The 26,939-nt window shown below is 41.8% G+C and overlaps 1 protein-coding gene across 1 annotated transcript in view; it reads left to right on the forward strand.

Moving 5' to 3' along the window:
* The window catches only part of LOC149223337 (uncharacterized), a 112,571-nt gene extending 93,529 nt beyond the window's left edge, over window positions 1–19,042 (forward strand). Inside the window, exon 2 of the mRNA XM_089387873.1 lies at window positions 18,803–19,042. Coding sequence (XP_089243999.1) covers window positions 18,803–19,042 — 240 coding nt within the window. The remainder of the gene's footprint in view (window positions 1–18,802) is intronic.
* The last annotated feature ends 7,897 nt before the right edge of the window (window positions 19,043–26,939 follow it).

Consider the following 26,939-nt stretch of genomic DNA (forward strand, 5'->3'; position numbering starts at 1 on the left):
CGCTTTTTTCAGCCGATCTTTAAGAGACGCCCCTTTGAAGTACCCAATCATGGAAAAGCAGGCCTACGCACTTGTTAAGGCCATCAAGGATTTCAGAATTTATATTTTATATTCGCATGTGATTGCCTATGTCCCACACACTGCTATAAAAGTCATATTGACCCAAGAGGGATTAGAAGGCAAAAGAGGCAAGTGGATAGCAAACATCCTTGAGTATGACATAGAAATAAAACCAACCAAGCTGATAAAGGGACAAGGTTTAGCCAAACTGATGTCTGAAACAAACTTTCAAGCCTTAGACATTACCCAGCTGGACAATGAACAGGAGCTGGCGACTCCACAGATCAGTGAAACCTTTTTACAAACTCCATGGTACGCTGATATATGTTATGTATTGTTAAACCTGTGTGCTCCCCCAGGATTGTCTAGGACCAAGAAAATATTTTTGAAAATGAAGGCTTTAAAGTTTTGTGTTATAGATGGTGCATTATTTTGGAGAAATCATGAAGGCATATTGCTTAACTGTTTAACCATGAACGAAACTAACAATGTCATGAAATAATTCCATGCAGGTGACTATGGAGGACATCTATATTGGAAGTCTACGGCTGATAAAATCTTAAGGGCTAGTTTCTATTGGCCCTCTCTTTTTGCAGATGTAAAGAAATTTGCCATGTCATGTCACAAATGCCAAATCTTTGAGGGCAAGAGAAAGCTATTACCTTTGCCCCTTAAACCCATCTCAACAGAAAAACCTTTTCAACAATGGGGTCTTGACTTCATTGGAGAAATCCATCCCTCTTCCTCAGGCCAGCACAAGTGGATCCTAATAGCCACCGACTATTTCACTAAGTGGGTTGAAGCCATCCCATGTAGGCAGGCCAATGACACCATCATTATCCAATTCCTTGAGTGCAATATCCTTTCTAGATTTGGCTGCCCTGAGAAAATCATCACTGACAATGCCGCTGCCTTTAAGTCCAAAAAAATGATCAATTTCTGCCATAAATTCCATATCACCTTGGGCCACTCTACAGCCTATTACCCTCAAGGTAATGGCTTGGCCGAATCATCTAACAAAAGCCTCATCAACATCATAAAGAAAGTGCTGGAAGAAAACAAGAAGAACTGGCACAAAAAGCTGGTAAATGCCCTATGGGCAGACAGACTTTCGAGCAAGAGATCCATTGGAATGAGCCCTTATGAGCTGGTATATGGCATGGAGGCAAGATTTCCTTCATCCCTGGGCATTCATACTATTAAGCTGTTACAAGAGATTCAGGCTGAACCAAATGATATTCAAAGAAGAATTAATCAGACCATTCATCTTCAGTAAACCAGAGAACAAGTTTATGACAGAGCTCAAATTCTGCAAGAAAAGCTCAAAAAGATGTTTGACAAGAGAGCTAAGGCTGAGGATTTCAATATTGGTGACAAAGTTCTAAGGTGGGACTCAAGAAGAGAAGACAAGGGCAAACATGCAAAGTTTGATTTTTTATGGAAAGGGCCATTCGTTATTTCCGCTGTTCAAGGAAATAACATATATTTTCTCAAATCCGTAGAGGACAGCACTGCTGAGGAAGGCCCTATGAATGGTCGTATGCTGAAACATTACCATGATCCCTTTTAAAGGGATACAATATAGCTCTGTATATATCTTTCTACAGTCTTATTTGTATATATTAGCACTTTATTTTCTTCTTTTTAACAGTCTGATTGTTAGAGGAGCAGCAATAAATCTTGAGAAGACACAGCCAAAGCAAGTATTCCAGTATTAAAAGCTTTGTCTCTGCACCAATTTTAGCAAAACAGCAAGGGTGGTGCTGTCACATCATAAGCAATTCATGGCAAAAGAAACTGTTTGCAGTTTTCAGTCAAGAGGTATCAAAACAGAGCAATGTTTTTGGTTCATATCAGCACCCTGGGTCAAAGCAAAAATAAGGCAAACACATTAGTTTTGATCCATGTTCTGAGATTGTTTCAAGGGCAATGCTCAAGCAACATTGTACATAACATCAAGCACGCAGAAGAAAGCAGGCGATGCTGCACAGTTCACAGTAGCCCAGTTGTTGAGAGAGTTGTTCATATCTCAAAGTTTTACACCTTTAGCAGCCAGTACAAAGAAAGTTTCCAGTCCACAGCAACCACAGAAGATCAAGCCAGTCTGACCTGCTGTTCTTGGCTTTTCACAAGGAAAAGCCATCCCCAAGTGGAGCCACTGTTAACCTCCTGTTGCAACAGGTGTTCATTTTTCATGATTGACATTTTACATGCTAAATATGTCATACTTTGCATGCTGCAATGTTCCATATTTCCAGAAGAGACCAAAGAAGAAGCCATGAAGTGTGCTAGACTAAATGCCACTATTATACTCCAATTTTTGATGAGTTGTTTCATTTTTGAAGAGTTTTTTTAGTTAAGGGAAGGCCAAACAGCTTAATCTTGGCCTCCCTCGGTTTCAATTTCCTATTTTAGAATATAGAGAATGATATCTGTCCAAACAGCTTAATCTTGGCAGATTTGTAGATAGGTAGAGAATCAAAGGAGCCCAACTGCTTAATCTAGGCCCTTGGCAAAAATAAGTGTAGATTTAGATAGGAAGGCAATCAAAAGAAAAATTGTAAAGCTGGGTCTGCAAGTCTAAGTGCACCCACCAAAAGAAGAAAAAATGCTAGGAAAGTAGGCTGGGTAGGTAGTTTTTTGAGGTTGCAGAATGATGATTCATGATCAATTTAGTGTTTTAAAGTGTTATATCTTTTCAGATCACAATCATGATGCATTTTTTCATCTGGCGGAGCTCAAGCTGGACATAACTAACTCCCCCTTCTTCTTATTCCCCAAATCACTCACTAACTTCCTTGAAGAGGTCAAGATCTGCTTGAGCCTCTTAGTTTCATCATGTTCCATAACATTGGCCTTGGTGAAGATCTGCCTCACTCAAGGATTTCCATTCTTCTTTTACAAAGTTCTATTCCCCCAAAATAACCCAAGGTTCCTTACCTTAGCGCTTTCTCATCATCTTCATATTAACTACTGACTCTATTATGTAAATCCCTATCTGTTTTCCCCTTCCCCTACTAAATCTATGTTAATAACTCCCCTATGTACATATCCCACCTTATAGCACTATAGCTATGTATTTTTCAGTCCTGGGACATAGTAGTCCACCTGGGACTATTGTGAACCCATCCGTGTCATGAAACTAGGATTGGTCTAAACCTCTGGTTAGACCAAGAACCTTTACCCACCTCTCTGTCCTCAAAACCCTGTAACTTTACCCCTCCGCAATCATTTGCACAAAGATAATGTTTAAAAGTTTTAATAAACATTAAGTTTTGTTCTCCCCCGCTTGTATAAACCCATAAAACCCACAAAACCAAAGTTTAACCCTCCCCGCGGCATTTTATGAAGATCTGAATATTCGCGCAGATCCCCCGTATAAACCCGCCGCCAGCTCCGCGCTCCGTCAGCCCTCCGATCCGCCCCTCCTAGATCCGACGGCTCTCGGCGATTTCGGAGCCATCCTGTCGCCTGACCTTTAGCGCCCGATGGCTTGGCGGTTTTTCTGTCGTACAGGAGGACGCACGTCCGCCTGTGATTGCATCGAGGCCGCTCTGACAGTTACCACCCTCGTACAAAAGGTGGTCCGATGAAAACCACAAACCGCCTTCTGTCCCTCCTCCCCTGACGACTGCGCCAGGACCCCGCCACGTCATCTGCCAGCATCGGCCTCCTGCCACTGTGTCCACTGCCACGTCACCTCCGTACTGCTTACGTCACCCTACCACGTCATCCACCGTACCAGGTCCCACCCACTTACGTCATGCTGACGTCATCATCAATTTTGGCGCGAAAGGTGAAATCGCAGCTCTGGAAGCCCGGATTCGAATTCTGAGGCAGTTTTTGATGCGTGATTAGTGCCTAGCGCTAATCGCACATCGCTAAGGAAATAGGGCCAAAATGGAAGCTCCCTTCCAGCCCTGTGACCTGCAAAGCCCGGAATTCTCATTTTGACAGAAATTTTTCACACAGGTTCAGAAAAGGAAGAGAAATGGTTCTAAAGTAAACAGAGGGTCGAACAACAACCATTAAATTTGATTTGACCCACAACGAAGAAGAGAAGCAACAAAGAGTATCAGCTAAATTTTTTAATGGAAATCTTCAATTCCCAAAGCAGGTCAACATTGAATGGCCTCCAGCAAAGTCAAATCAGGTGGTGTAAGCCCATCCCAGCTCTCAAATCACAGTTAAAGCATTTAAAGCCACCGAACTACAATGGAGCAGAGGCCCATGCACAGTTATTGCAGATACACTGCACCAAGCCACCAAGGACAACACATAGACTCGGTTTTGATACGGCTGCCCTCAGCGCAGCTCAAGATATTTTCTTGCATTCATTTCTGGATAGAATTAGGTTAAAGTAATCATTTTTCTTTCAGACCTGTTAGGTCAAACTGTAATAGACAATTTTGGAAAGTTTTCCCTATATATACCGCCCTCTGCATTGTTTTAAGGGTTGGTTGGTTGAGAGCTTTCACTAGAGACTCGCACTATATACTTGAGTTATTTTCTATGATCAAAGACTGCTGAAAGTTTGGAGAATGATTGTTTGATGTGTTGTTAATGGTTTCTGGAGACTAAGTGTGGAATTCATGTGTTGCAACACGAATCAATAAGTGCCTCTTACCTCTGTTTACATTGTTATCTGTTCATATATCGCCATCTAAATAGCAGAAAGAAAGATTAGCTTAGAAATTGTGTAACTGTTCTCTACGCTCAATTTCTGCTGTTTATTTATGTTTTCATCTGAATGAATTGGGAATGGATATGAATTCCTTTTGGCTCATATTTACCCTAATTCACCTGTGTCTGCCAGTTATCTAGGGATTCTTTACTGCCCCTAGGTAGAGCTTTTTCATCTCCCTCTGTTAAGCTGAACGAGAAATTCTTAATTGCCTCTCATTCCTTAGCATTTATTCCATCCTTTAAACCTGAAACATTGTTTCATGTGCAGCTACCTTGCTCCATATCTATATCTTGTGACCAAGAAAACGCACCACCAGTCCTCCTCCTCGACTCCATGCCCAATGGTTTGAAACTTACCACAATATTCATTGCCTCTCTACTTGAAGCATCATCCTTCCCACCAAAATCAAAATAAAAACCCCTCGAACTCAATACCTAGCCTAAGATCATCTTCAACAAAGCTAAATCAGAAAGAGAGATCCCTCTCTGATTGCAGGTGGGCTAGAACCTGCAGTCCAAAGTTGGTTTGTGGTTACCTCGGTCGTATCCCTTTGCTCCAACCTGAGGGACAACCTGAGTGATAACATAGCCCTTTGAAAAATTAACATGGTATTAGAGTTGGGCTGAAGAAAATCCATGGAGATCACCCCGATGATGACACCTTTGATGGAAGAAATAGAGGATGGTGGAGACCTAAAAGAATTCTAGGGTTTGGATAAAACCCTAGGTAACTTGATTAATAGGGTTTTATGGATTCTATGAGGTTAGGGTTGGAGAGAAAACCCTAGTTTATGGAAAATACATGAGATATGGAACCTAGTATGGCCAATGAGAAGATACTCAAGCACTTGTGGGAGATTTGATGAAGCCCGAGATGAGATAATCCCTAGAAGACCTGGTTGGATACTTAAGGAAACATTGGTATATGGACCATGGATATTGATGTCTCTTGAAGATTGGTTCAAGAGGGAGAGGATCACCTCTCATTGAAGATAAGTATTTCTTGACTTATTATGTGTCTTACTTGTTAGACTTATAGATATGATGATTATGTTTATTGCGTGTACTTCCTACATATTTATTTGAGTATATGGATGTTTCTAACCTCCTTGATGAGATGTGATGAGTAGATACTTCTTGAGGATAATTTTGAGATGCAGATTTGGAAAGAGGTAAAGAGGCACTTGATGAAAAGATGAAAAAGTGCTTCAAGCGACCTATGTCTAATGAAAAGGTGCACAGGTAATACCACAAGTTATGCATGGTATGTTTCAGTTATTGAGGTATGATGAGAATGTCTCTTTCTTTAATGGCTCATACATTCATATGAAAGTGACTTGGATATATGTTTCCTATGATCAAATGATGCACTTAGTGTTGAACATTTTAATCTTATTGAATTATATGAGGTTATTTAATGTTGATACATTGATACACTTGATGTTTGTCTAACATCTATGATCTATCTGTTGGATATCTTGATCCTATAAATAAGGATATCACCTTGACTCTATTAAATCATACTCTTGATACTTGTCATGATGGATTTCATATAGAAATATAGCTCATTGACTCTTATACTTGATTCTTCTAGAAATTCTTGTGATAAGCATGATGAAAGCATATGGAAAGAGTGATTGACACCCTTGTTGTTTTGATAAATCTTTATTGAATTATCTAATTTGATCACATTGGTCATGAAGAGCATGGCGACCTTGATGTGAGAGGTATAAGTGTAATATTGATAAGTAGATATATTACTAACTATGGTCATGTCTTCACGACATATGGTTAAACTGAATTTCCTAACTTGATGGAGTGACTTGATAGAAAGTGTTATTGTGTTCATAATCTTTGAGATATGATGTTGCATCTATCTGCTACTTTGAGTCTAAACCTTTGATGAAAAATTGATGTTAGAATGTTGATAGCCATGATAGATATATGTTTATGATATAACAAGATTTGTTGTTGCTTGACTCTAGTAGAGACAGGCTGATAATATGAATGAAGATGAATGATGTAGATCCCTAGTCAAGCGGAGAATCTCTTCTCAAGACTCTTAATCATACTACTTTTTACCTTATGTGTTGTTAAAGTATGATTTATGTGCATTTGAAGGTTGTTGGGACAGGGTCCCCTAAAGTCAATTTTGAGGCAAAAGGCCAAGTGTTTGTATATAAAATGTAAAGTCTCTATAAGTTGTGGTCGCGGAGAGCGTAGATGTAAAGTGTCATAAATGGATTTTCCCTTCTTTTATGTAAGTTGTGTCAGCCTGTATAGACCTACCCATGGTATGCGAACCATGGGATTGTATAAAAAGGAGAGTCTTAGAGAGTCTAAGGCAAGTTTTTGATAGTGAAGAATGAATGTAATGGGTCAGTAGAAGTGACGAGCAAAGAGTCTTAGAGTAGAAGAGAGGCTCTACAGCTGTGTGCACAGCGGCCTAGAGTAGAGTCCATAGCTAAGTGCACGGACCCCTGCAAATGACTGCGCAGGGTAGTTTTGAGTCTATAAGAAAATCTGAAGTATCAATAAAGAGATTGTTCTGGAAATATTTGTGTTTTATCCATTTACTTCTGTTATGAATGAATGCGTTTATGTTATGATGAATAATGGGTTTATGATTTAATGTTGTGTTGATACGCGATTCTTCATGGTTTACATTTTTATACGAACACAAGTAATAATATATGTTTACGTGAAGAATATCTTAATGCATGCCAAAGATATCAGACACTTAAGTTGTTTTGGGTAATAACAGACTTAGGAGTGATTCTAGAGGCGCGTAAGTGATTGGTTCGCTAGTTTAGGGCCCGTGAAAGACAGACGTAGACCTTCGCGAAGGTCTAGAGGCTGGTAAGAGAAAGTCATATAGATAATCCTTAGGGGCTTATCGATATGCACGAAGGTAGAGTTAGGGCATAAAACGACATCATAACCATCTCTGGGTGCGGGAACTTGGTTCCAGAATCGCCTCATACTGCTTCGGGTGAGACTTCAATCCGCGCTACGCGGATTGATGCTGAAAGGGCTAGTAGTGTAGGGATTTGTTTGGCTAACTTAACTCTGAACCTGGGTCAGGGCTCCTTAAGCCAACAAATGGTTCCATTTTCAGGACTGGAATCTGCATAAAGATATGTGTGATGCCGTATCACTGGAATCCATCTAAGAAGGAAATTGAAGATTGGTTGGATAGGAAGATCCATGAATTCACAGCGTAAGAGAACAAGAACTCACGATTGATGAAAAAACATGTTGGAAATAATACTGAGAGGGGGGGGTGAATCAGTATTATCACATCAATAAAACTTTTTCATTTCCATATTCAGATCCATATATGCTACTTCCACAACTTCTTATGATTCAGTTAGTTGATCCTTAATGAGTGCATTAGAACATTATCAACCATATTAACAGTAAACAGGTGTAGTAAAATAGAACAGATCATCACACATAAGCCACACACATGAACACCATGATATTAGGTGGAAACCCAATGTGGGAGAAAACCACCTGCTGCAAGTCATCTCAATCTTCTTCTTAATAAGAAAATCCTTTTACAATATTTCTGTACTAGTGCAGTCTTATACCAGTACGCAGGCTTCTACCTGCAGAGAGCTACAACCCCCATAGTTCTTGTACTAGCCGATCCATTTACTAGTACGCAGGCTGCTACCTGCTACAATGCTCCAAACTTTTCAACTGCTACTGGAAGGGAGCTGCCACCCCCTTAGCTCTTGTACTAGCTAAGATACTAGTACGTAGGCGTCGACCTACAATCTTCTCTCCTCCAAGTACCACGTTTCGTACATTTTCATACTGGATACTCCTGAAGCACAACACATAATCTGAAAGGCCACGTTTCATCCAATTTTCATACTGGACCCATTAATATCATTGAAGCACATAATCAATCAATCTTCTGAATCACCCAAACACTAGATCAATACATATACAAGAATAATATATGTGTTAGCACCCAGATCTAGTCCATCAGATCACATAAATATGAGCCATTATGATCCTGATCCAATATTAGTTCTCATCCATCAATACTGAAGCTAAACACAATCAACCAAACAGGATATGCAGAATACTGACACCTTTAAACTGTCATCAGAACCCATCAACAACCAGAACCACCTGTGACTTCAAATATCATAGCTCAAATTGTATACGCTACTACAATGAACCAAACCTGCATACATACGTGCTTACACCAAAGCCAACCCGCGTACAGATCTATAAATATTCAAACATGACTTGCAGCGATTTCAAACTCAAGTTATACCCAGTTCAGATCATTACAAGCGTCAGTATACAGATCTAGAATAAGCATAATCAAATATATAGAGATAGTTCATTTCAAACCATTTGATCCCGATCTATCCTTAGATCTTGTTTTCCATCAACTGGTGAGATCCCTCTTTAGCTCAGATCTAGATCTGCACCATAACCCAATCACAGTATTCCAGATCTAGCACTTTATGAGATATTCAATAATTCAGATGATGCTTTGCCAAATGATCTCCTTCCTCTTTTATAGCCTTAGTCCTTTCTCAATACCACGGTCCAAAACCATAGGATCAAAAAACTGTTGGACTAATACCATGAACCAACCATGAAAGTGCGTGAGATCAACACTTTTGGATGCAATACCACGGACCAAAACCATAGGATCAAAAACTGTCGGACTAATACCATGAAGCAACCATGAAAGTGCGTGAGATCAACACTTTTGGATGCAATACCATGGGCCAAAACCATAGGATCAAAAACTATCGAACTAATACCATGAACCAACCATGAAAGTGCGTGAACTTTTCTCTTGCATGAAGGGAACTTTTCTCTGCATGAAAGTGCGTAAACTTTTCTCTACATGAAATAAACTTTTCTCTGCATAAAAGTGCGTGAACATTTCTCTACATGAAATAAACTCTTCTCTGCATAAAAGTGCGTGAACTTTTCTCTACATGAAATAAACTTTTCTCTGCATAAAAGTGCGTGAACTTTTCTCTACATGGAATAAAATTTTCTCTGCATAAAAGTGCGTGAACTTTTCTCTACATGGAATAAACTTTTCTCTTCATAAAAGTGCTTGAACTTTTCTCTACATGGAATAAACTTTTCTCTGCATAAAAGTGCGTGAAATTTTCTCTACATGAAGGAAACTTTGTTGCACTATAATTTATCAAATAAATTTGCTGCACTATAATTTATCATTTGTGTGATTTGCCATCAAGGACAACACTTGTCTCATAATGCCAACAATCTCCCCCTTTGGACTTGTCATACTGAGAATTGTCATCTGATATCTCTTCCGTAGATTCATCTAGATATATATAAGTGAGTTGATCTTCTATGAGTTGTTGCCATCAAGTACAACACATGCATCATAATGCCAACAAAGAGTGGTTGGACAAGTATTTGTACACGGAGATACACAAAATTTTCTTTTGTTCCTTCCTGGTCGAATTATATGAGTGGATCGCTAAATTGGCATATGGCCAAGGAAGGTGGGGGCTTAACAGTCTAATAGTGTGGACCCTAGAGTTAGTGTGGAGATTGGAAGCCTTTGAAGATAATATCGCACCCGTTGTCGATCACTAGCTTGATCGTATCCTCGGAGGGTTTGTGTCAAAGTTCGTGGTTGATACCTCGGTCAGCTACAGCGAAGCAGAGCGACGCTTCTTCAACGGACCGCGAGGTAAGTATTTAAGGTCTTTAAATACTTGGATTAAAATGATCTTGTGTGAAAAGTGAGTTATGCAATTACCTTGATGTTTGGAGCTACACGAAATGGAAAGTTATTCAAGGATAGAAAAGGAACAGGACTTGAATATAGCTTGTTGATTGAGCCTCCTCTGAGTGACGACGAAGAAGTAGCACAGGCTTCTCTGTAGAGCATTGTCCAGTTAATAAGGCGAGGGTTCCCATGAATACCACATCCACCCACACCACCTCCATCTTCACCTCCACCGCATACACCTTTGCCCACACCGCCACCACCTCCACCACCGTTCAATATGGCGAATTCAATAAAATTGCCTATTTTCAAGGGCTTGGGGAATGAGGACCCGAACCAATTTTGTTTCCTTCCGAAGGCTGTGTGGGAAGCCCAAGGCATTATAAATGATCAGATGAAGAAAGCAACATTGGTTACTGCTTTGCAGGAATGTGCGCTAACATGGTACACCAAGTACTGCACTGATAACCCGACGGCTGCGTTGGTAGACATTTAGACTGCGTTGAATAAGGAATTTAGTAGGCCCAAATATGAAGCGCAATCAATTTTTGGATTCAAGGAAATCATGATGAAGCCTGGAAAGACACCCTGGGAGTTGGACCAGAGATTGAATTGCAAGATCTACGAAGCTAACATTAATCTTACGGATGGGCAGCACCGCGAATGGTTTGTGGCTTCGCTCTTGCCTCATCTGAGGGTTGCTTTATCACACCAAAAGATTGGGACCTAGGTGGAGGCCCTGGAGATTACGATGAGATTGTAAGAGACACCAATTCAAGATGTTGCTTTGGGAGTTCAGCAGACTCATGTGGAGTTGCAGAACCTTTGCTTAGAATTCGAAAGTCTGAAGAAGGATAGAGCGGCTCGGCTAGAGTGTGCGAAGAAGTTTGGTGTTTTAAATGTAAGAGTCAGGGGCCAGATAAATATCATTGCCCTGTCATCGTGAATTATTTTGTAGGAGGAGGGCCAATTTCTCTAAGGCCGGAAGCTCAAGCAGGGCCAAGTACAGGGCCCCCGTTGTGGTGTGCTATCTATCAGGTAGCTGGAAACATGCAACAGATAACTATGACTTGCTGCAAAAATTTGTACATACACTGCAACAGCTCTTCTGCAACTTCTGCAAATCAGTAGGTCACAAGGAGCACAATTGTTGTAGTTACAAGTTAATGATGGAGAGAAATCCCACGTATCGAATGCAGACAGAAACTTGGCCTCCAGATCAAGGCACTGGGGGACCGCGAGGAGGATATCAGGGGCGCAGACGAGGCTGAGGTGGCGTAGGACCTTCGAGAGGTCAGGGGCAAGTCATTTGCTACAATTGTGGAGGTCCAAGACACTATGAACGAGAATGCTCGGACCCGATGCGCCTATCATGCCGATACTATACTCAGTTTAACCACGCGACAGAAGACTGCCCTGTATTAATAGCTAAGATGCACGAAAAGGGGATGCAGCCTACACAGAACCAGCAGATGATGAGGGCTGAACCCCACAAAGAGGATCCTAATGTGAATATTGTGCTGCAAAGTGGAATGACGACTGGTGAAGATAAGGGAAAGTGGCTTAAAGAAGGTGAATGGGTCCGCAAAGCTCCAGAAAAAGAGGCTAGCTTTGATTTGGAGCGCGTGAAGGAAACCTTCATTAAAGTAAAGAAAATCTTCGCTTGACTTCTACCTCAGGAAGTCAGGATAAGAAGTCTGAAGAAATGGGCCCATCCATGCTTACTACCGTTTTAGAGACCTGTATGAAGCTACTACGCGATAGCAAGGCCATAAAGGGAATACAGGAGTTGATCAATAAATGTACTGGTAACACTCCTGAGGGACCGCGCATTGTCAGAAAAACTGGTAAGCATAAGGCAAGAACAAGGCATGAGATGAGGCTCACCACGCAAATAGGAGAGTATGAAATGGACCAAGTTATTCTGGATCTTGGGTCAGATGCGAATGTTTTGCCAAAACAAACATGGGAGAGAATGGGGAGACCTGTGCTGCAGTGGTCTCCTATTCAATTGAGGATGGTGAATTAGCAAAAGATTACCCCCATGGGAAGATTGCAGGGAGTGACAGTCAATATTGATGGTGTGAGCGCATTGGCAGATTTCGAAGTAATAGATATTGTTGATGACAGCAATCCCTACCCCGCTTTTTTTGGGATCGACTGGGCTATCGAAATGAATGGGGTGATCAATTTGAAGAAGCAGACAGTGTCATTTGAAAGAAAATCGCTACGTGTAGTAGTAACTTTGGACCCTGCAGAAGGACCACGCTATACTGAACCAGTTGACAATTACGAAAGTGATGATGATTTGGACCAGATTTATAAGATAATGGTGCGAGATCAAGCTTTGGTGAATCTGACAGTAGATGGACGTATTACATGGGACCATGAAAGCTCCTACACATTAGATTCGGATGAGGAATTGGAACACTGGCAGAATTTATTACACGAAGTGTCTACACTACGTTGTAACATGATGACCAAATTGTTGCACTGTGTATCATCGGAGGTAAGAATTATGCCTTATGATGGTTTCACTGATGTTGATAAATTTTTGGATGCATTTGAAAGGGAAGTGCCAGAGAAGCATCGTTTCCAAGCCTTGGATTTGGTGCTGTGGTGGGGTACGCATAAAGACAATTTCGATGGATGGTGTGACTACAGAATACTGATGAGGGTGCAGTTTGGTCGCCCAAAGGTGCGATTGACAGAGAAATATGATGGAAGGAGTGATCCACGCAACCATTGACAAAATGGACTGATTCTTATGAAGCAGAACCGTAACCGGAGTGGGTGCATTTGTTTTATCAAACTTTAGACATGATACCAATGAATTGGTACTTGGAGACAGAGCTCCGCCATGGCATGGACAAATGGGATATTTTGAGATAGGGATTCTTGATGACATTCAGCTTTGAAGATGGATTCGAGTGCATTGATGAAGAGTTGCAGGAGGTCAAAGCAACGATCTTCAGAATCCTAAAGGATCCCTTGGATTTGATTCAACCAGATTGGACCACCCAGCTGCGCCATGCGCTGAAGTGCTACAATGTGACTGTTGAAGAAGAAGAAGATGATTCGAGGAATGTTAATATGCCAGAGACCGAAGGTCACCGCAAAGTTGAGGGGCCGCAGATATAGAATCCAGATATCACCGCGCTGCTGAAAACTTGACAAGTGAACATTGGGATAGAGGCGAAGCTGAATTTTGCGAAGATAGGGGACTACTGGGATGATGCTACAGTGGATAAGGTCATTGAATTGCTCCACGAATTCCAGGATTTGTTCCCTACAAAGTTTTCAAACTTGAAAGGGATAATAGGCGATTTAGGATTGATGAGGATAACATTGAAACCAGACGCAAAGCCTATGAAACAGAGGCCATATCACCTCAATCCTAAGTACAAAAAAAGGGTCCACTTAGAATTGGACAAAATGTTGGCAGCAGGGATCATTGAACCTGTGGAGGAATCCGATTGGGTCAATCCTATGGTAGTTCAGGAAAAGAAGCATAAGGATAAAATAAGGATCTGTGTAGATCTCAGGAAGCTGAATGATTCTTGTGTACATGATCCTTTTCCAACTCCATTCACCAACGAAGTGTTGGATAATGTAGGAGGACAAGAAGCATATTCATTCATTGATGGGTTCTTGGGGTACCATCAGATTAAGATCACGCTAGAAGATAGGAGTAAGATGACCTTCGAGACTGAATCGGGATGATTTCAGTGTACTGTAATGCCTTTTCGACTGAAGAACGCATCGGCGATCTTTTCACGCATATCATCGCGGTGTTCAGGGACTTCATTCACAAGTTCTTGGAGGTATATTTTGACGTTTGGATGGTGTTTAGGCTAGTAAAACGCCATGTAGCTAGTCTACGCTTGATGATGGATACATGTCAGAGCTATCAGATCACGCTAAATTTGAAGAAATGTTTGTCTTGTGTTCCCTTCAGAATCTTGTTGGGCCATGTAGTATGCAGACAAGGATTAATGGTGGATCAAGCTAAGATCGTATTTATAATCAATTTGGAGGCACCAAGAAGTGTTAAACAGTTGCGCACAATGTTGGGGCATACTGGTTATTACCGAAATTTCATCAAGAGTTATGCCCAGATTACCGCACCGATAGAAAAACTATTGAAGAAGGATGCTACATTCTGTTGGAATGAAGAATGTCAGTGGAGCTTGGATGTGTTAAAAAAAATACGGTCACCGCGCCGATCCTAGTCTTCCCGGATTAGAAGAAGAAATTTCATGTGCATGTGGATGCGTCATGTATTGCGTTGGGAGTAGTACTGACACAGGCCAGTGAGGGAGAGTTGGATCACCCTATCGCGTTTGCAAGCAGGAAGTTATCTAAGGCTGAGAAGAATTATTCGACGACAGAGTGCGAAGGTTTGGCTATGGTGTACGTGCTCCAGAAGTTCAGACACTACTTGCTAGGTGGACACTTTAAGATGTATACAGACCATTTTGCATTAAAGTACCTGGTCAACAAGCCTGTGTTGTGGGCGGGGGGGAATATGGAGATGGATGATGTTGTTTCAGGAATACAATTTCTAAGTCATTGTGAAGCTAGGGCAATTGAATGCAGGACCGGATCATCTGTTGCGCATTGAAACAAGGGAGCAGCCTACCAATTTAGAGGAGGGGCTGCCTAACACACAACTCTTTGCGATGCACGTAGCAGACAATCATTTTGCAGACATCATACACTTTCTAACTACAGGAACGGCTCCAAAAGGGTACACCAACCAACAAAAGAAGGAATTGGTGGTGCACGCAGCAGATTTTTCTCTTATTGCAGGTCACTTGTATAAGATGGGAGCGAATGAGATATTGTGACGTTATGTGCCTAAGTTTGAACGAAGCAGCATCCTAGCCGAAGCTCATGGAGGGGCTGCGGGAGGACATTATGCAGGAAAAGCAACAACGCAAAATATTTTATGCGTTGGGTTGTGGTGGCCGACACTGCATAAGGATTCCAAAGCTTATTGTAGGGCATGTGATGCATGTCAGAGGACGGGCAGGCCATCGAGGAGGGATGAGCTACCTCTGAATCCGCAAGTGTCATTGCAACCATTTGAAAAATGGGCAATTGATTTTGTAGGACCGATTCAGCCTCCAGGAAAGAAGACGGGTGCACGGTATATCATCACCGTGACTGAGTATTTGACCAGATGGGCGGAGGTGCAACTTGTAAAGGATTGTACAGGGGCAACAGTAGAAAAGTTCTTGTTTGAATATGTGCTGACTAGGTTTGGTTGCCTGAAGATTTTTATGAGCGATCGCAGTACACATTTCCTTAATGAAATGATCAGCGCGGTGACGAAGGAATTCCAAGTTTATCATCAGAAGAGCACGCCATATCACCCTCATGCTAATGGTACGGTGGAAGCATTTAATAATATATTGGAGAATGCAGTGACAAAGGTTTAAAATGCACATAGGAATGATTGGGACGTGCGTGTACCAACGGTGTTATGGTCTTATAGAACTACTTGTAAGAAGCTGACTGGACAGACCCTTTTTTGACTGGTCTATGGGGTAGAAGTTGTGATGCCGATGGAGTAAATTGTGCCTAGTATATGGAGAGCGGTGTTCACAGGAATAGCAGACTGTGGAGCCTTAGAAGAAAGGCTCACGCAGCTAACAGAGATGGAGGAAGATAAATTCTTGGCTAGATTCCATCAACAAGTTCAGAAGGAGCGCGAAAAGGTGTGGCACAATCGGCACATCAAACTGCACACCTTCAAGGTAAACGATTTAGTTTTATTATATGATAGCAAGTTTGATAAATTTCCAGGAAAATTTCAGATGCATTGGCTGGGTCCATATGTGAACAAGGAGATTACCGATGGTGGAGCAGTTCAGCTGGTGAAATTGAATGGAGATCCATTTCCCGGAAAGGTAAATGGCAGTCGATTGAAGCCATACATAGGGGATCTGATTAGATGACTATATGACGATATCACAGTCTTAGCGCTCCAGGAAGCTGCAACAAGTCAAGGGACTATAAACTACATTGCATGGGTTGTAGAGCTGCGCAATGAGGGGCCTGCGCAGAATAGACGGGTGTCACAGTGTCAGCAGACACACGAAGGGAGCTACATTATAGGACAAGAGACCGCGCAGAATAGCCAAAAAGTGACCATTACAATCACTCTTTATGATTTGATAGTGAGAAAATGGCTAAGAGGAGTGGGGGGGTGACATTTAAGGTTGAATTTCAGAGCGAGATCTTTGAAAATCTACAGCCAATCTAACATTTATGAGCAGATTTTGAGGGGAACAGTCGAATTTGAATTCGAAATTACCTATAAATTAAAAATGACCACCCAACGAGCGACAGTTTTCATTCTGAGATTATATGTGTCACGTTGTCTACTATGCATGAACCATCCGTTCTTTGAGGACTTGGTCGCTAGTTCTGTGTTTGACATGTTACCTGAGGAAACCTAGCAGCTTATTAATAGCTTCATGCCTGAACTCGTGGAAACTGCAAGTGTTGGAGGGTCTATTGCCTCTAAGGGAGCTGCCCCTGAGGTCATAAGTATGGAGGTGCCCGCAGTAGTGCCAAAATCGTCGGGTCACTTAGGCCAAGGCCTATGCCGATAGGAGAGGTTCCCAAGCCGAAGAAGGATAAACAGAAGAAGATGTTGCCGGTGTGCAAGTCACCAAGGAAACATTAGAGAAAAGGAAATCCAATCGCGCAGGAAAAGGGAAAAGTGGTCGACCTAGAGGGCAATGAGGGTGTAGAGGACATTGATATTGAGGGGGTAGACCCTATTTCGAAGCTGCCAGAGTACATCCCTCCGTGCCAGGGTAAGGTGAAGATCTCAAAGGACCCATATGAGGGAAAGTTTATCCTTCATACACCCCTGCTTCCAGAGAATATCACGTTTGAAGGTTTACGCTTGGCATGCGTCCCACATCTGAAGCTTGAAGATTGGGACTTGGGGGACACTGAGCGGTTCCCCACCTGGCTACCAATAATTTCATGCAGCAAGTATTCTACAAGGAGCCTGGTGTCACCGCGTTGGAGTTGGTGAAGTGGATTCATGCGGTGGAAAGGGCAAGATTTTTGACTCTACTATGGATGTCGCATTACCATCGTGCTCCCATAAATTTGATTGTTATCAAATAGTTGTTGTGCCTGGTGCACGACGGGTGCCTGTGGTTAGAGGAGTCGATCCCTATAACTGACATGTTGATCCATAGGATCACTATACTACCACATTCAGGGCTGAATCTAGCCAAGGCATTTGGCAGAAAGACAGGTGAGCGCGACCTCACCAAGTAGATGAAGGACAAGTTTAAGCTTGTCAAGAAGCCGCATGGGTATTCAATTTCAAGCATAATCGACCCCGCAGTGAAGGTGGCCACCCAGATCTTGGCTGGAAAAATAATGAGAAAGTGTCGCGCAGATGAGGTGTCGGCACCAGTTGTTTCACTAGCAGCCCAGTGCGTGGAGGGCGTTCAATTCAACTAGGTGTGCTACCTGTGCAGTGAGTTCCTCACGAACTGAAGGGAGGCACAAGACCATAGTAAGACGTTTAACTACTCATGGCTCTTACTTTCAATTGTGTTGGTCGCATGGGAGTTGCCGGAGGACAGCCAATTTCCTTCAATCGTGCCAGATTTTCCAGAAGCAGCGAAGTTTGCTTCGTTATGGGCCACAAAGGATGCTGAGCAGGGTCGGGAGAGCAAAGTGTTTTGGGTATTCATGGAGATGGGCATTAATATGACCATCAACCGAAGACCACATTTGTCACCAACCGTCTTTGAGCAGTTGTCTGGGTACACGGAGTTCAAAGCGGACTTCCACTGTATCTCCATCTAGGCGCGAAAGGACCCAGAACAGAAGTGGTATGATTTACCATACCTCACAACGGATGATGTCATTACAGTGGTCCTTGATCGATGGCCAGCAGACTGACGCACAGCATCTGATTTGTCCGTCGGGTCTAGTATGTCCGCGGAAAAGCAGAAAAAGGAAGCGGCCCAGTTGTAGGTTCAGCAGTTGGCTGAAAAGCGGAAGAAGGAGATTGAGGACAAGGCCCAAGGAGAAGCAGAGCACGTCGCGAAGGAACATGAGGAAGAGGACCAATCAGAATAGGGTGGTGGAGATCTGGAAAGCACTCCCTTCGTGGTAAAATAGAAAAGGGAACTAGAAAAATAAGGACCGCGGAAGAAGACCAAGGCCACTAAGTCATCGCTAGACCCGATCACCTTGACATAGGGCGACTTGGATGACATTGAGGACAAGGTAAGGGACATGACAGCGAAATTGATGGAGCAGTTTGAGCAGCAGCAGAAGCAGGCATTAAGTGCCATTCAGATGGGTATGCGCGAGCTGCATATCCAAGCCAATAAACTGCAAACAGGTGCAGGGCATGGCAGCACGGCCTCAACCAGTTTAGCGTCAGGGACAATTGAAGCAGTGGAGTTGGTTCACTCTTTGGATCTCTGGGTAGTTGCGCTGCCCGATGGAGCTCTAAGCCAGAGGCGGAAGCTGACAAGGCTAGTGTCAGCACGCTGAGGAATGTTGGCCTCAACTTGGTCGTGCTCCCCAGTGAATTGCTTCACAACCTACAAGCAAGTGTCATTGAAGAGCTTAAGGCCCGAGAGTAGCGCGCGCTATGCATGATTAGTGAGAAGAAAATCAACAACAAACAGATATTCATTGAGAAGACAGCCACGCTAGAAGCCTTGAAGAAGGTTCAGGATAAGAATGAGCACACCGCCACAGTAGTAGTCGAAGCATGCAGAACCGTTTCAGAACTGCATATCCCAAAAGAAGCACCGGTGGAAACCAAGATTCGAAAGTTGGTTGCAGGTGTGCGCGACGCAAATATCGAGTTGAACAAGGTCCAGTTTGAGCTGAACCTGAAAATTATAGAGCTTGAGTTGAAGACACAGCCTTCAACTCCACCAGAGGTCAAAGAACAGCACAAAGTTGCTGTGAGGGATGGAGTAGTTGCAGTAGATGTCGCGGTGGCGGAATGCACTGTGCTCTTCGAGCAATATATGGAGCTAATCACGAGTCTGCAGGAAGATCCCAACCTATAGAGGTTGAACACATATGCCCAGGAACTGTAACAGCAGTATGACGAAGCAAAGGCGACAGCATGCACCATCGTTGTCACGCAAAGATTGGCAAAGCTGCAGGAGGCAAAGCAACTTTAAGAGAAGGTGGAAGTAGCACAGCGAAAAGAGGTAGTCCTCAAGGCCAAATTGGGGCCTTGGTTGGATGAGGCCGATGTGATCTCCGCCACCATTAGGGAGAAGTTGGTCAGCCTCCAGAGATCACAGCAAAATATCCAAGAAGATAGCGCTGGACCAGCAACCGAGCAGCTAGTGGAGCAGGTCAAGGAGGCAGCTACGCAGTGCACTGAAGAAGTTGTAGTAGCGCAAGTGGAGTTGTGAGGTCTTCGTAGTAAGATCTCTGCGCCAACAGAGTGACTCAGGGGTGAGTCACGATATTTCTGTTGGGGCCCTGTTGGAACAGGGTCCCCTAAGGTCAATTTTCGGGAAAAATCACAAGTTTTGGGGCTGAAAGCCCAAGTTTTTGTATACAAAATGTAAAGTCTCTGCAAGTTGTGGTCGTAGAGTGTGTAGATGTAAAGTGTCATAAAGGGATTTTCCCTTCTTTTATGTAAGTTGTGTCAGCTTGTATATACCTACCCATGGTCCATGGACAATGGGATTGTATAAAAAGGAGAGTCTTAAAGAGTCTAAGGCAAGTATTTGATAATGAAGAATGAATGTAATGGTTCAGTAGAGGTGACAAATGAAGAGTCTTAGAGTAGAAGAGAGGCTCTACAGCTGTGTGCGCAGAGGCCTAAAGTGGAGTCCGCAACTAAGTGCACGGACCCCTGCAGCTAAGTGCACAATGTAGTTTTGAGTCTGTAAGAAAATCTGAAGTATCAATAAAGAGACTGTTCTAGAAATATTTGTGTTTTATCCATTTACTTATGTTATGAATGAATGCGTTTATGTTATGATGAATAATGGGTTTATAATTTAATGTTGTGTTGATGCGTGATTCTTCATGGTTTACATTGTTATATGAACGCAAGTAATAATATCTATTTACGAGAAGAATATCTTAATGCATGCCAAAGATATCAGACACTTGAGCCGATTTGGGTAATAATAGACTTAGGAGTGATTCCAGAGGCACGTAAGTGATTGGTTCGCTTGTTTAGGGCCCGCAAAATATAGTCGTAAACCTTCGCGAAGGTTTAGAGGCTGGTAAGAGAAATTCATATCGATAAGCCTTAAGGGCTTATCGATCTGCGCAAAGGCAGAGTTAGGGCACAAAACAACATCATAACCATCTCTGGGTGCGGAAACTTTGTTCCAACATTCCCCCATACTGCTTCGGGTGAGACTTCAGTCCGCACTTTGCGGATTGATGCCGAAAGGGCCAGTAGTGTAGGGATTTGTTTGCCTAACTTAACTCTGAACCTGGGTCAGGACCCACTAAGCCAACAACAGTATTGATCTGCAAAAGAGTCTCAGATTTGAAGCCCATACATAAATTAGGGTCTCTACTTCAAATGCAGTCACAAAAGTAGGATATCTCATCCCTGGACGCACCCATGCTAAGGCCTAGTCAGTGTCTAGACATCTAAAGATGCTCCCATGCTAACCTGAAGGGAGCGTTCAGAGGTTTGACCATAGTTGACCATCATCTGAAGCTTTCAGAAGTTGTCTGAATTCTGAATCAAGTTTCTAACATATTCTACCTCTGTAATCTGATTCCTAAGGTTGTTGGGTTAAATTGCTCCACGGATGTGTTGTAGATGGCTATATCTGCAAGCAGGAAAAGATTAAATGTTTTCCATAACATGAACATGCAGATTGAACTTGTGTTTATAGGTAACCAGGACATATATATATATGTCACTATGTTTGTGCTACAAGAGGTTGCCATGATTTGGCTTACTGGTATATATGAACAGTGCTTTGTCATGATGATTGACAATAACTTTGAATTGATGATTGAGATATGCTTTTGACTATAGATCTCTCTACAATAGAAAATTTGGATTTGACCTGAAGTCTAATGATTTGATGCTACTTGGGCGTAATGACTTATGTGAATATTTGGAAAAATGATTTTTATTGGCCTCCTTGTTCCTAGCACAATAGTTGAGGTAATGATCGTTGTGATTCAGCATGAAAATGGAACCTGCATGACTCATCCTTGGTGTATGCATTTGCACCTAGTGATAGAAATGACTTGTATTATGATTATGAGAATTACTTTATCAAGTTTGGATTGATAATGCATGGTTGATGAAAACTTGTTAGCATGATGAAGTCATGATTTTATATGAGCTCCAACTGTCTCCTAGTTGAAAGTATTAATATTGTGATAGTGATGACTTTAATAATGGTTGTGATCTAACTTCTAAGCTTTAATAAGTTGACTCTGTTGATGTGATGGTACAACATTGAGTTATGTAAGGCTAATTGTGTTGGCCTAGCAAGGCATTATTCTTAGAGCATTGCAATCTAGATATGTCTATATTTGACAGTTATATGCTGAAGATGATGAGTTCCAAGGTATGGCTTTGATGTTGATTATGGTTTTGATTTTATATCCTAATGATCTACCTGTGACAGGTGATGAGACTCTGATGATCTAAATCATAGGGAGATTGCTTCTAAAGCCCGGAATTTCATGGCATGATGAATCTATTTCTGTAATTTGGGAAAGAAATTCCATATTGCAAAGCTATTAGAAAATGTTTTTGAATAATGAAAATGTAAATTCTTGGATAATCCGATTTGTAGTTCAAGATGTTGTTGTACTTGACATGGCACCCAACAGTTGTTTGAAACATTGATGTTCTATTTTTAACATCCATCTATATATATATATATGATGTGCGTAGAACCTGAATGAATTCATGATTGAGTTTCTTCATTCACATTGATTTTCCACTGAGCATGCTTTGAAATATTTACATGAGGTGTTATATTATTGAGAATGAGATATTACTCCTATGATATGTGACTACATGGATGAATTGTTGTTGATAGAGATTATTGTTAAGCACATTTGAATGTTGCTTTAGTATGAGATCCGCCATGATATCTTGGATGAGAGGTCCATAGTATTATTGAGGATGAGTACGATGTTGTTAGCATGGCTAGCTGTGAGGCAGGATGAAGAAGCTCCTTAGAGAGTTATCTGAGCATGATCTAGATATGACATGGATACATTGAGATCCAATTACCATATTTATAGTTGGGGATAAGATACTCTCATATATTGAGACAGTGCAGCTGTTTGAAACAAGCTCAGGCGTGTGGTTGGAACCTCCTTAAGAGGGAGGATGATTATGGTATCCTTTTGTGATTTATATGATTATTTATGTTCTGACATTATATTTAATTTGATGTTTTCTATGAATAGGAAACAGTTTCTATTGAGACAAATTGATACTAGAAATGATTATGATGAGAGCACCACTAATCAAGGACACTAATCCAACTCTTCCCCCTTGTTTGAGCTCCCAGGGTGAGAAATTGAGGGAGAAGGGCTCTTGGGTTGAGGGAACTCTGGAAAATAAGGCATGACCCCTATCTGTTACCCATAGGATTGAGGGTTCTAATCCCATGTCTAGTCTTTGTAGAGTATAACTCAGTTGGCATCATACCCACAAGCAGGGCTTGTTGGGAATACCGCTCCTCGTCTAGCCAATGAGTTGAGAGTGTACTTGGGTTGTACAACCCAAGGAGATTATGATGCAGGTGTGCTACCACATGACTACTGAGAGTAATTGTTGGGAAGATCAGTAGGCAATATGATTGGGTTGAGAGTTACTCCCCTTTCGAGATTTTGGGTTGAAGGTAAGCTCCCCAATGAGATTTGAGGGTCGAGATATGCTCCCATGTGTGTTTGGATATCCTATTGCTAGATATGGGGTTGTAGATGTATATCTCCCCCATGAGATTTCATTAGGGGAATTATGAGGTATAAAATGGGCCTCCTAAGGAAATTATAAAATAATAGTGGAAATAATAAAATAATATTTGATTACATCATCAAATTCTAGAGGGAAAAAAGAAAAACTATTTTTTCAACTTGTATTTTCAACTTATCTTCTTATGGGTTTACTCAAATTTCAAGCGAAAACACTCGTTGGATGCAAAATTTGATTCCTAATCCAAAGAGTACCCATGTTTCATAATTTTTATGTACCCTGCTACATGAAAAATGAAAAATACATGAAAAACATGGTTGTAATCATGTTTTTTCATGTATTTCTCATTTTTTGTGTAGCAGGGTCCATGGAAAGTATGCAACATGGGTACTTCTTGTATGAGGAATTAAATTTTTCATCCAATGAGTTCTCCCTCTTGAAATTTGAATAAAACCTTAGGAAGATCAGTTTAAAATACGAGTTGAAAAAGTAGTTTATTAGTTTATTAGTTTTTAATATTTTTACTTTTTTACTCCAAAAATGGTGAAGTATCCCCCGTGGTTGACATCATGATATTGAATCCTATTGGTTCTTATAAATTTTATTTTGGTTGTACATTTTTCTCAGGAGGCCCATTTAGACCTCAAAATTCCCTTAATGCGGGTCGAGATGTGCTCCCCGATGTGGTTCCGGGTTGAAATGTGCTCCCTGATGATATGCTCTCTGCTTATGATCAATGATGATATTCCGAGTAGCATTCTGCTAGCAGAGATTACAAGTAGAAACCTAATGGATAGAGGGTGGTAGCTTAATCTCCCCTCTGGTAACAAATTCTTCTTCTTCTAGATCCGAGAATGTTCAGCATATGAGCATAAACAATCAAGGAAACAATTTTTCACTAAATTTGGCATCCACTAATGAGGAAACAATTTTTCACTTCGCAGCAGCGATTTCTGACAGCCGGAACAAGTGAAATTATTGCCTACTTAAATTTTATGGTAACCCAAAAAAATACGCCAATAAATTTTTACCTATTTATTATAAGGGACAAAAAAAATATTTAAAAAAGGGTCGACCGGTCGGGCAGTCAAACCCCGCCGACCGAACCCAACTATTTAATATATATATATATATTATGGGTCGAGGACACGGGTGATCCAGACCCTGCCCAAGCAATGGTTACCCACGGTTATATAAAACCGGGGCCGGCGGGAGTCAGACCCGAGCCGGTTGGTGGTAGCTGTTAGAAAATTATATATTGCAAAGCAATGGAACACATAAAATATTGCAGAAATATAAACACAGAAAACGCATAAAACAAGAGAGACACAGATATACGTGGTTCACCCAGTTTGGGCTACGTCCACCCCGAACAGCTAGTCCTTCCTTTCTATTATCCAGCAAAATGAAGAGACACAACCTACAGCAGATCCGTTGTAATATCCTCTGTTTTCTCTCACAGTCTCACCTCTCTGTTTCTCGCTCACAGAATACACATCTATTACACAGCCTCAAATACAATGCCCTCATACAAAGAGAGGGGTTGCCTTCTAGGGCAAAAAACCATAAACTAAACATAAGTTCTACCGTCAGATCATCCGCCTAATGAACGGCCCAAATTGACTAGAAATTACTATACTTTTACAAGGCAATTTTACATATGTTTTTAGCTTCGGGGGTGCTGCCCCCGAGCCCCCGTCGGGGGACCGCTGGCCCCCGGACCCCCCAGTCGGGGGGGATCGGCCCCCCCGGACCCCCACGGGGGGGACAAGTCCCCCCCCCCCTCGCGTAGAGGGGTGTACAAAATTCCTAGGGTATACATTCGGCTGAAACAAAGACCTCTGAACAATCATGCTCCACACACAACAGTAGCCCACCAACAAACAATACGCCCAAATAAAACAACGTGCCTCAAAATTTTGCACCGAAACTTAACAAAAAAATATACCACCAACCATATGCCATATGAAGTAGTAGGGATTCGACCTTGGGACCTCCGCTCGCCAAACAAACTACCAACCATGGGCCAATGAACACGCCCGTCATAGGCTTTGTTTAATTTACCAGCAGATTTACATATAAACCTCATTTGTCATTCGACCAAAAAGGACAAGGAGGTCGAAAGGAGAAAGGAGGAAGGCAGAACCCAGGGTCGGAATCATGCGTGCATGGTTATCCAGGAGAGAATATTCCAAGGAAATATTCCTTGTAATATTCTACAAAATATACTTGTAACAAAATCTTGAGGAATATTTAGATTCCCTTGGAGCCAAATTTTCATAGTGATGGAATCATGCCAACTTTATACTGAAACGAACCAGAATTTCACCAGGAGTCTGATGGCATGATCAGTTTTCTGATTTGAGCAGTGGATCTTAAGTCAACTTGTAGAGAGGAATCTTTTTGGAATCATGAGGAATCTAAAAGATTCCCTAAGGGCCAAATTTTGACGGTTTCAGAACCAGGTCAAATTTATAACCAATTTACTTAGTTTTTCGCAAGGAGTATAGTGGTGAAGCCAAATACATCATTGTTATCGGGAAATCTAGGGTCTATGCAGAGCTGCTAGTCCCACTAAGACGGGTAGCTATCATAGAAACAAATATATTAAAGTTACTTTCGTTTTCCTTTATGAGAAGTAGATAGGAGAGGATCAAAGAATACCAACCTCAGTCTTTCGCTCGGTTCTTTGCTTGTTCCTTCTCCTCACCGACAGGTCTTTGCTGCTTCCCCCTTGACCACTCCACTTCAAAGAGTACCTGTAAAGTCAAAGCAGCATAATACCTTCAAAGTGCAGAGATCTACAATCATAAGCAATATAGGACCAAATATATACTGACCACACAAATGAATATACTATCAAACATAGAAGAATGTGGAGGAAAACTCGAATAGCTTTATTGATATAAAGATTAGAAGAGAGGATTACAACCCATTGATCTGACTCAGCGTCATCCTCCCAGCATGAAAGCCCTTCTTCACCTCATGAAAAGCTTAGATCACCCAACACTATGATATTCCACCAGGAAACCAACAGCACTTCCTTACAAGATACAAAATTCCAGCCTATGGATCTCTGGGATGAGGGATCCATATATAGATGATTGCAGGGAGGTGAGTCAGCTTCTGGGATTTTGATTAGTGTCTTCTCTCTGATAGTTCTTGATTCCACTTGGAGATTGATGATCTCTTACTCATCCCTGAGCGAATCCAGAGAGGAAAGTGTCACAGGAGAAGTTTCTAGAAGATTCCATGATCATCCACCTTGCAAACTGTCTCTGCCATTTGTCCATTCTCGCCCATCACACCCTACAGAAGGGCTTTCCAATATGCATCGCACCTTTTACACTGGGCAAGTGAGATGCATCGCACCCTTAGCATTGAGCAACCTGTATGGTCCAGTTTTGACCAGTTCTGAGCAGTTTTCTGTGGAGAACTTCTGGGAGATGATGTAATCAGCTGACCTTGTTCCTTTAGGGCATGAAACAACACTTT

Source organism: Pinus tabuliformis, chromosome Q, assembly GCF_031772625.1.
Source record: "Pinus tabuliformis cultivar Carrire ecotype Pingquan chromosome Q, CPIR1, whole genome shotgun sequence".
Taxonomy (NCBI): Eukaryota; Viridiplantae; Streptophyta; class Pinopsida; order Pinales; family Pinaceae; genus Pinus; species Pinus tabuliformis.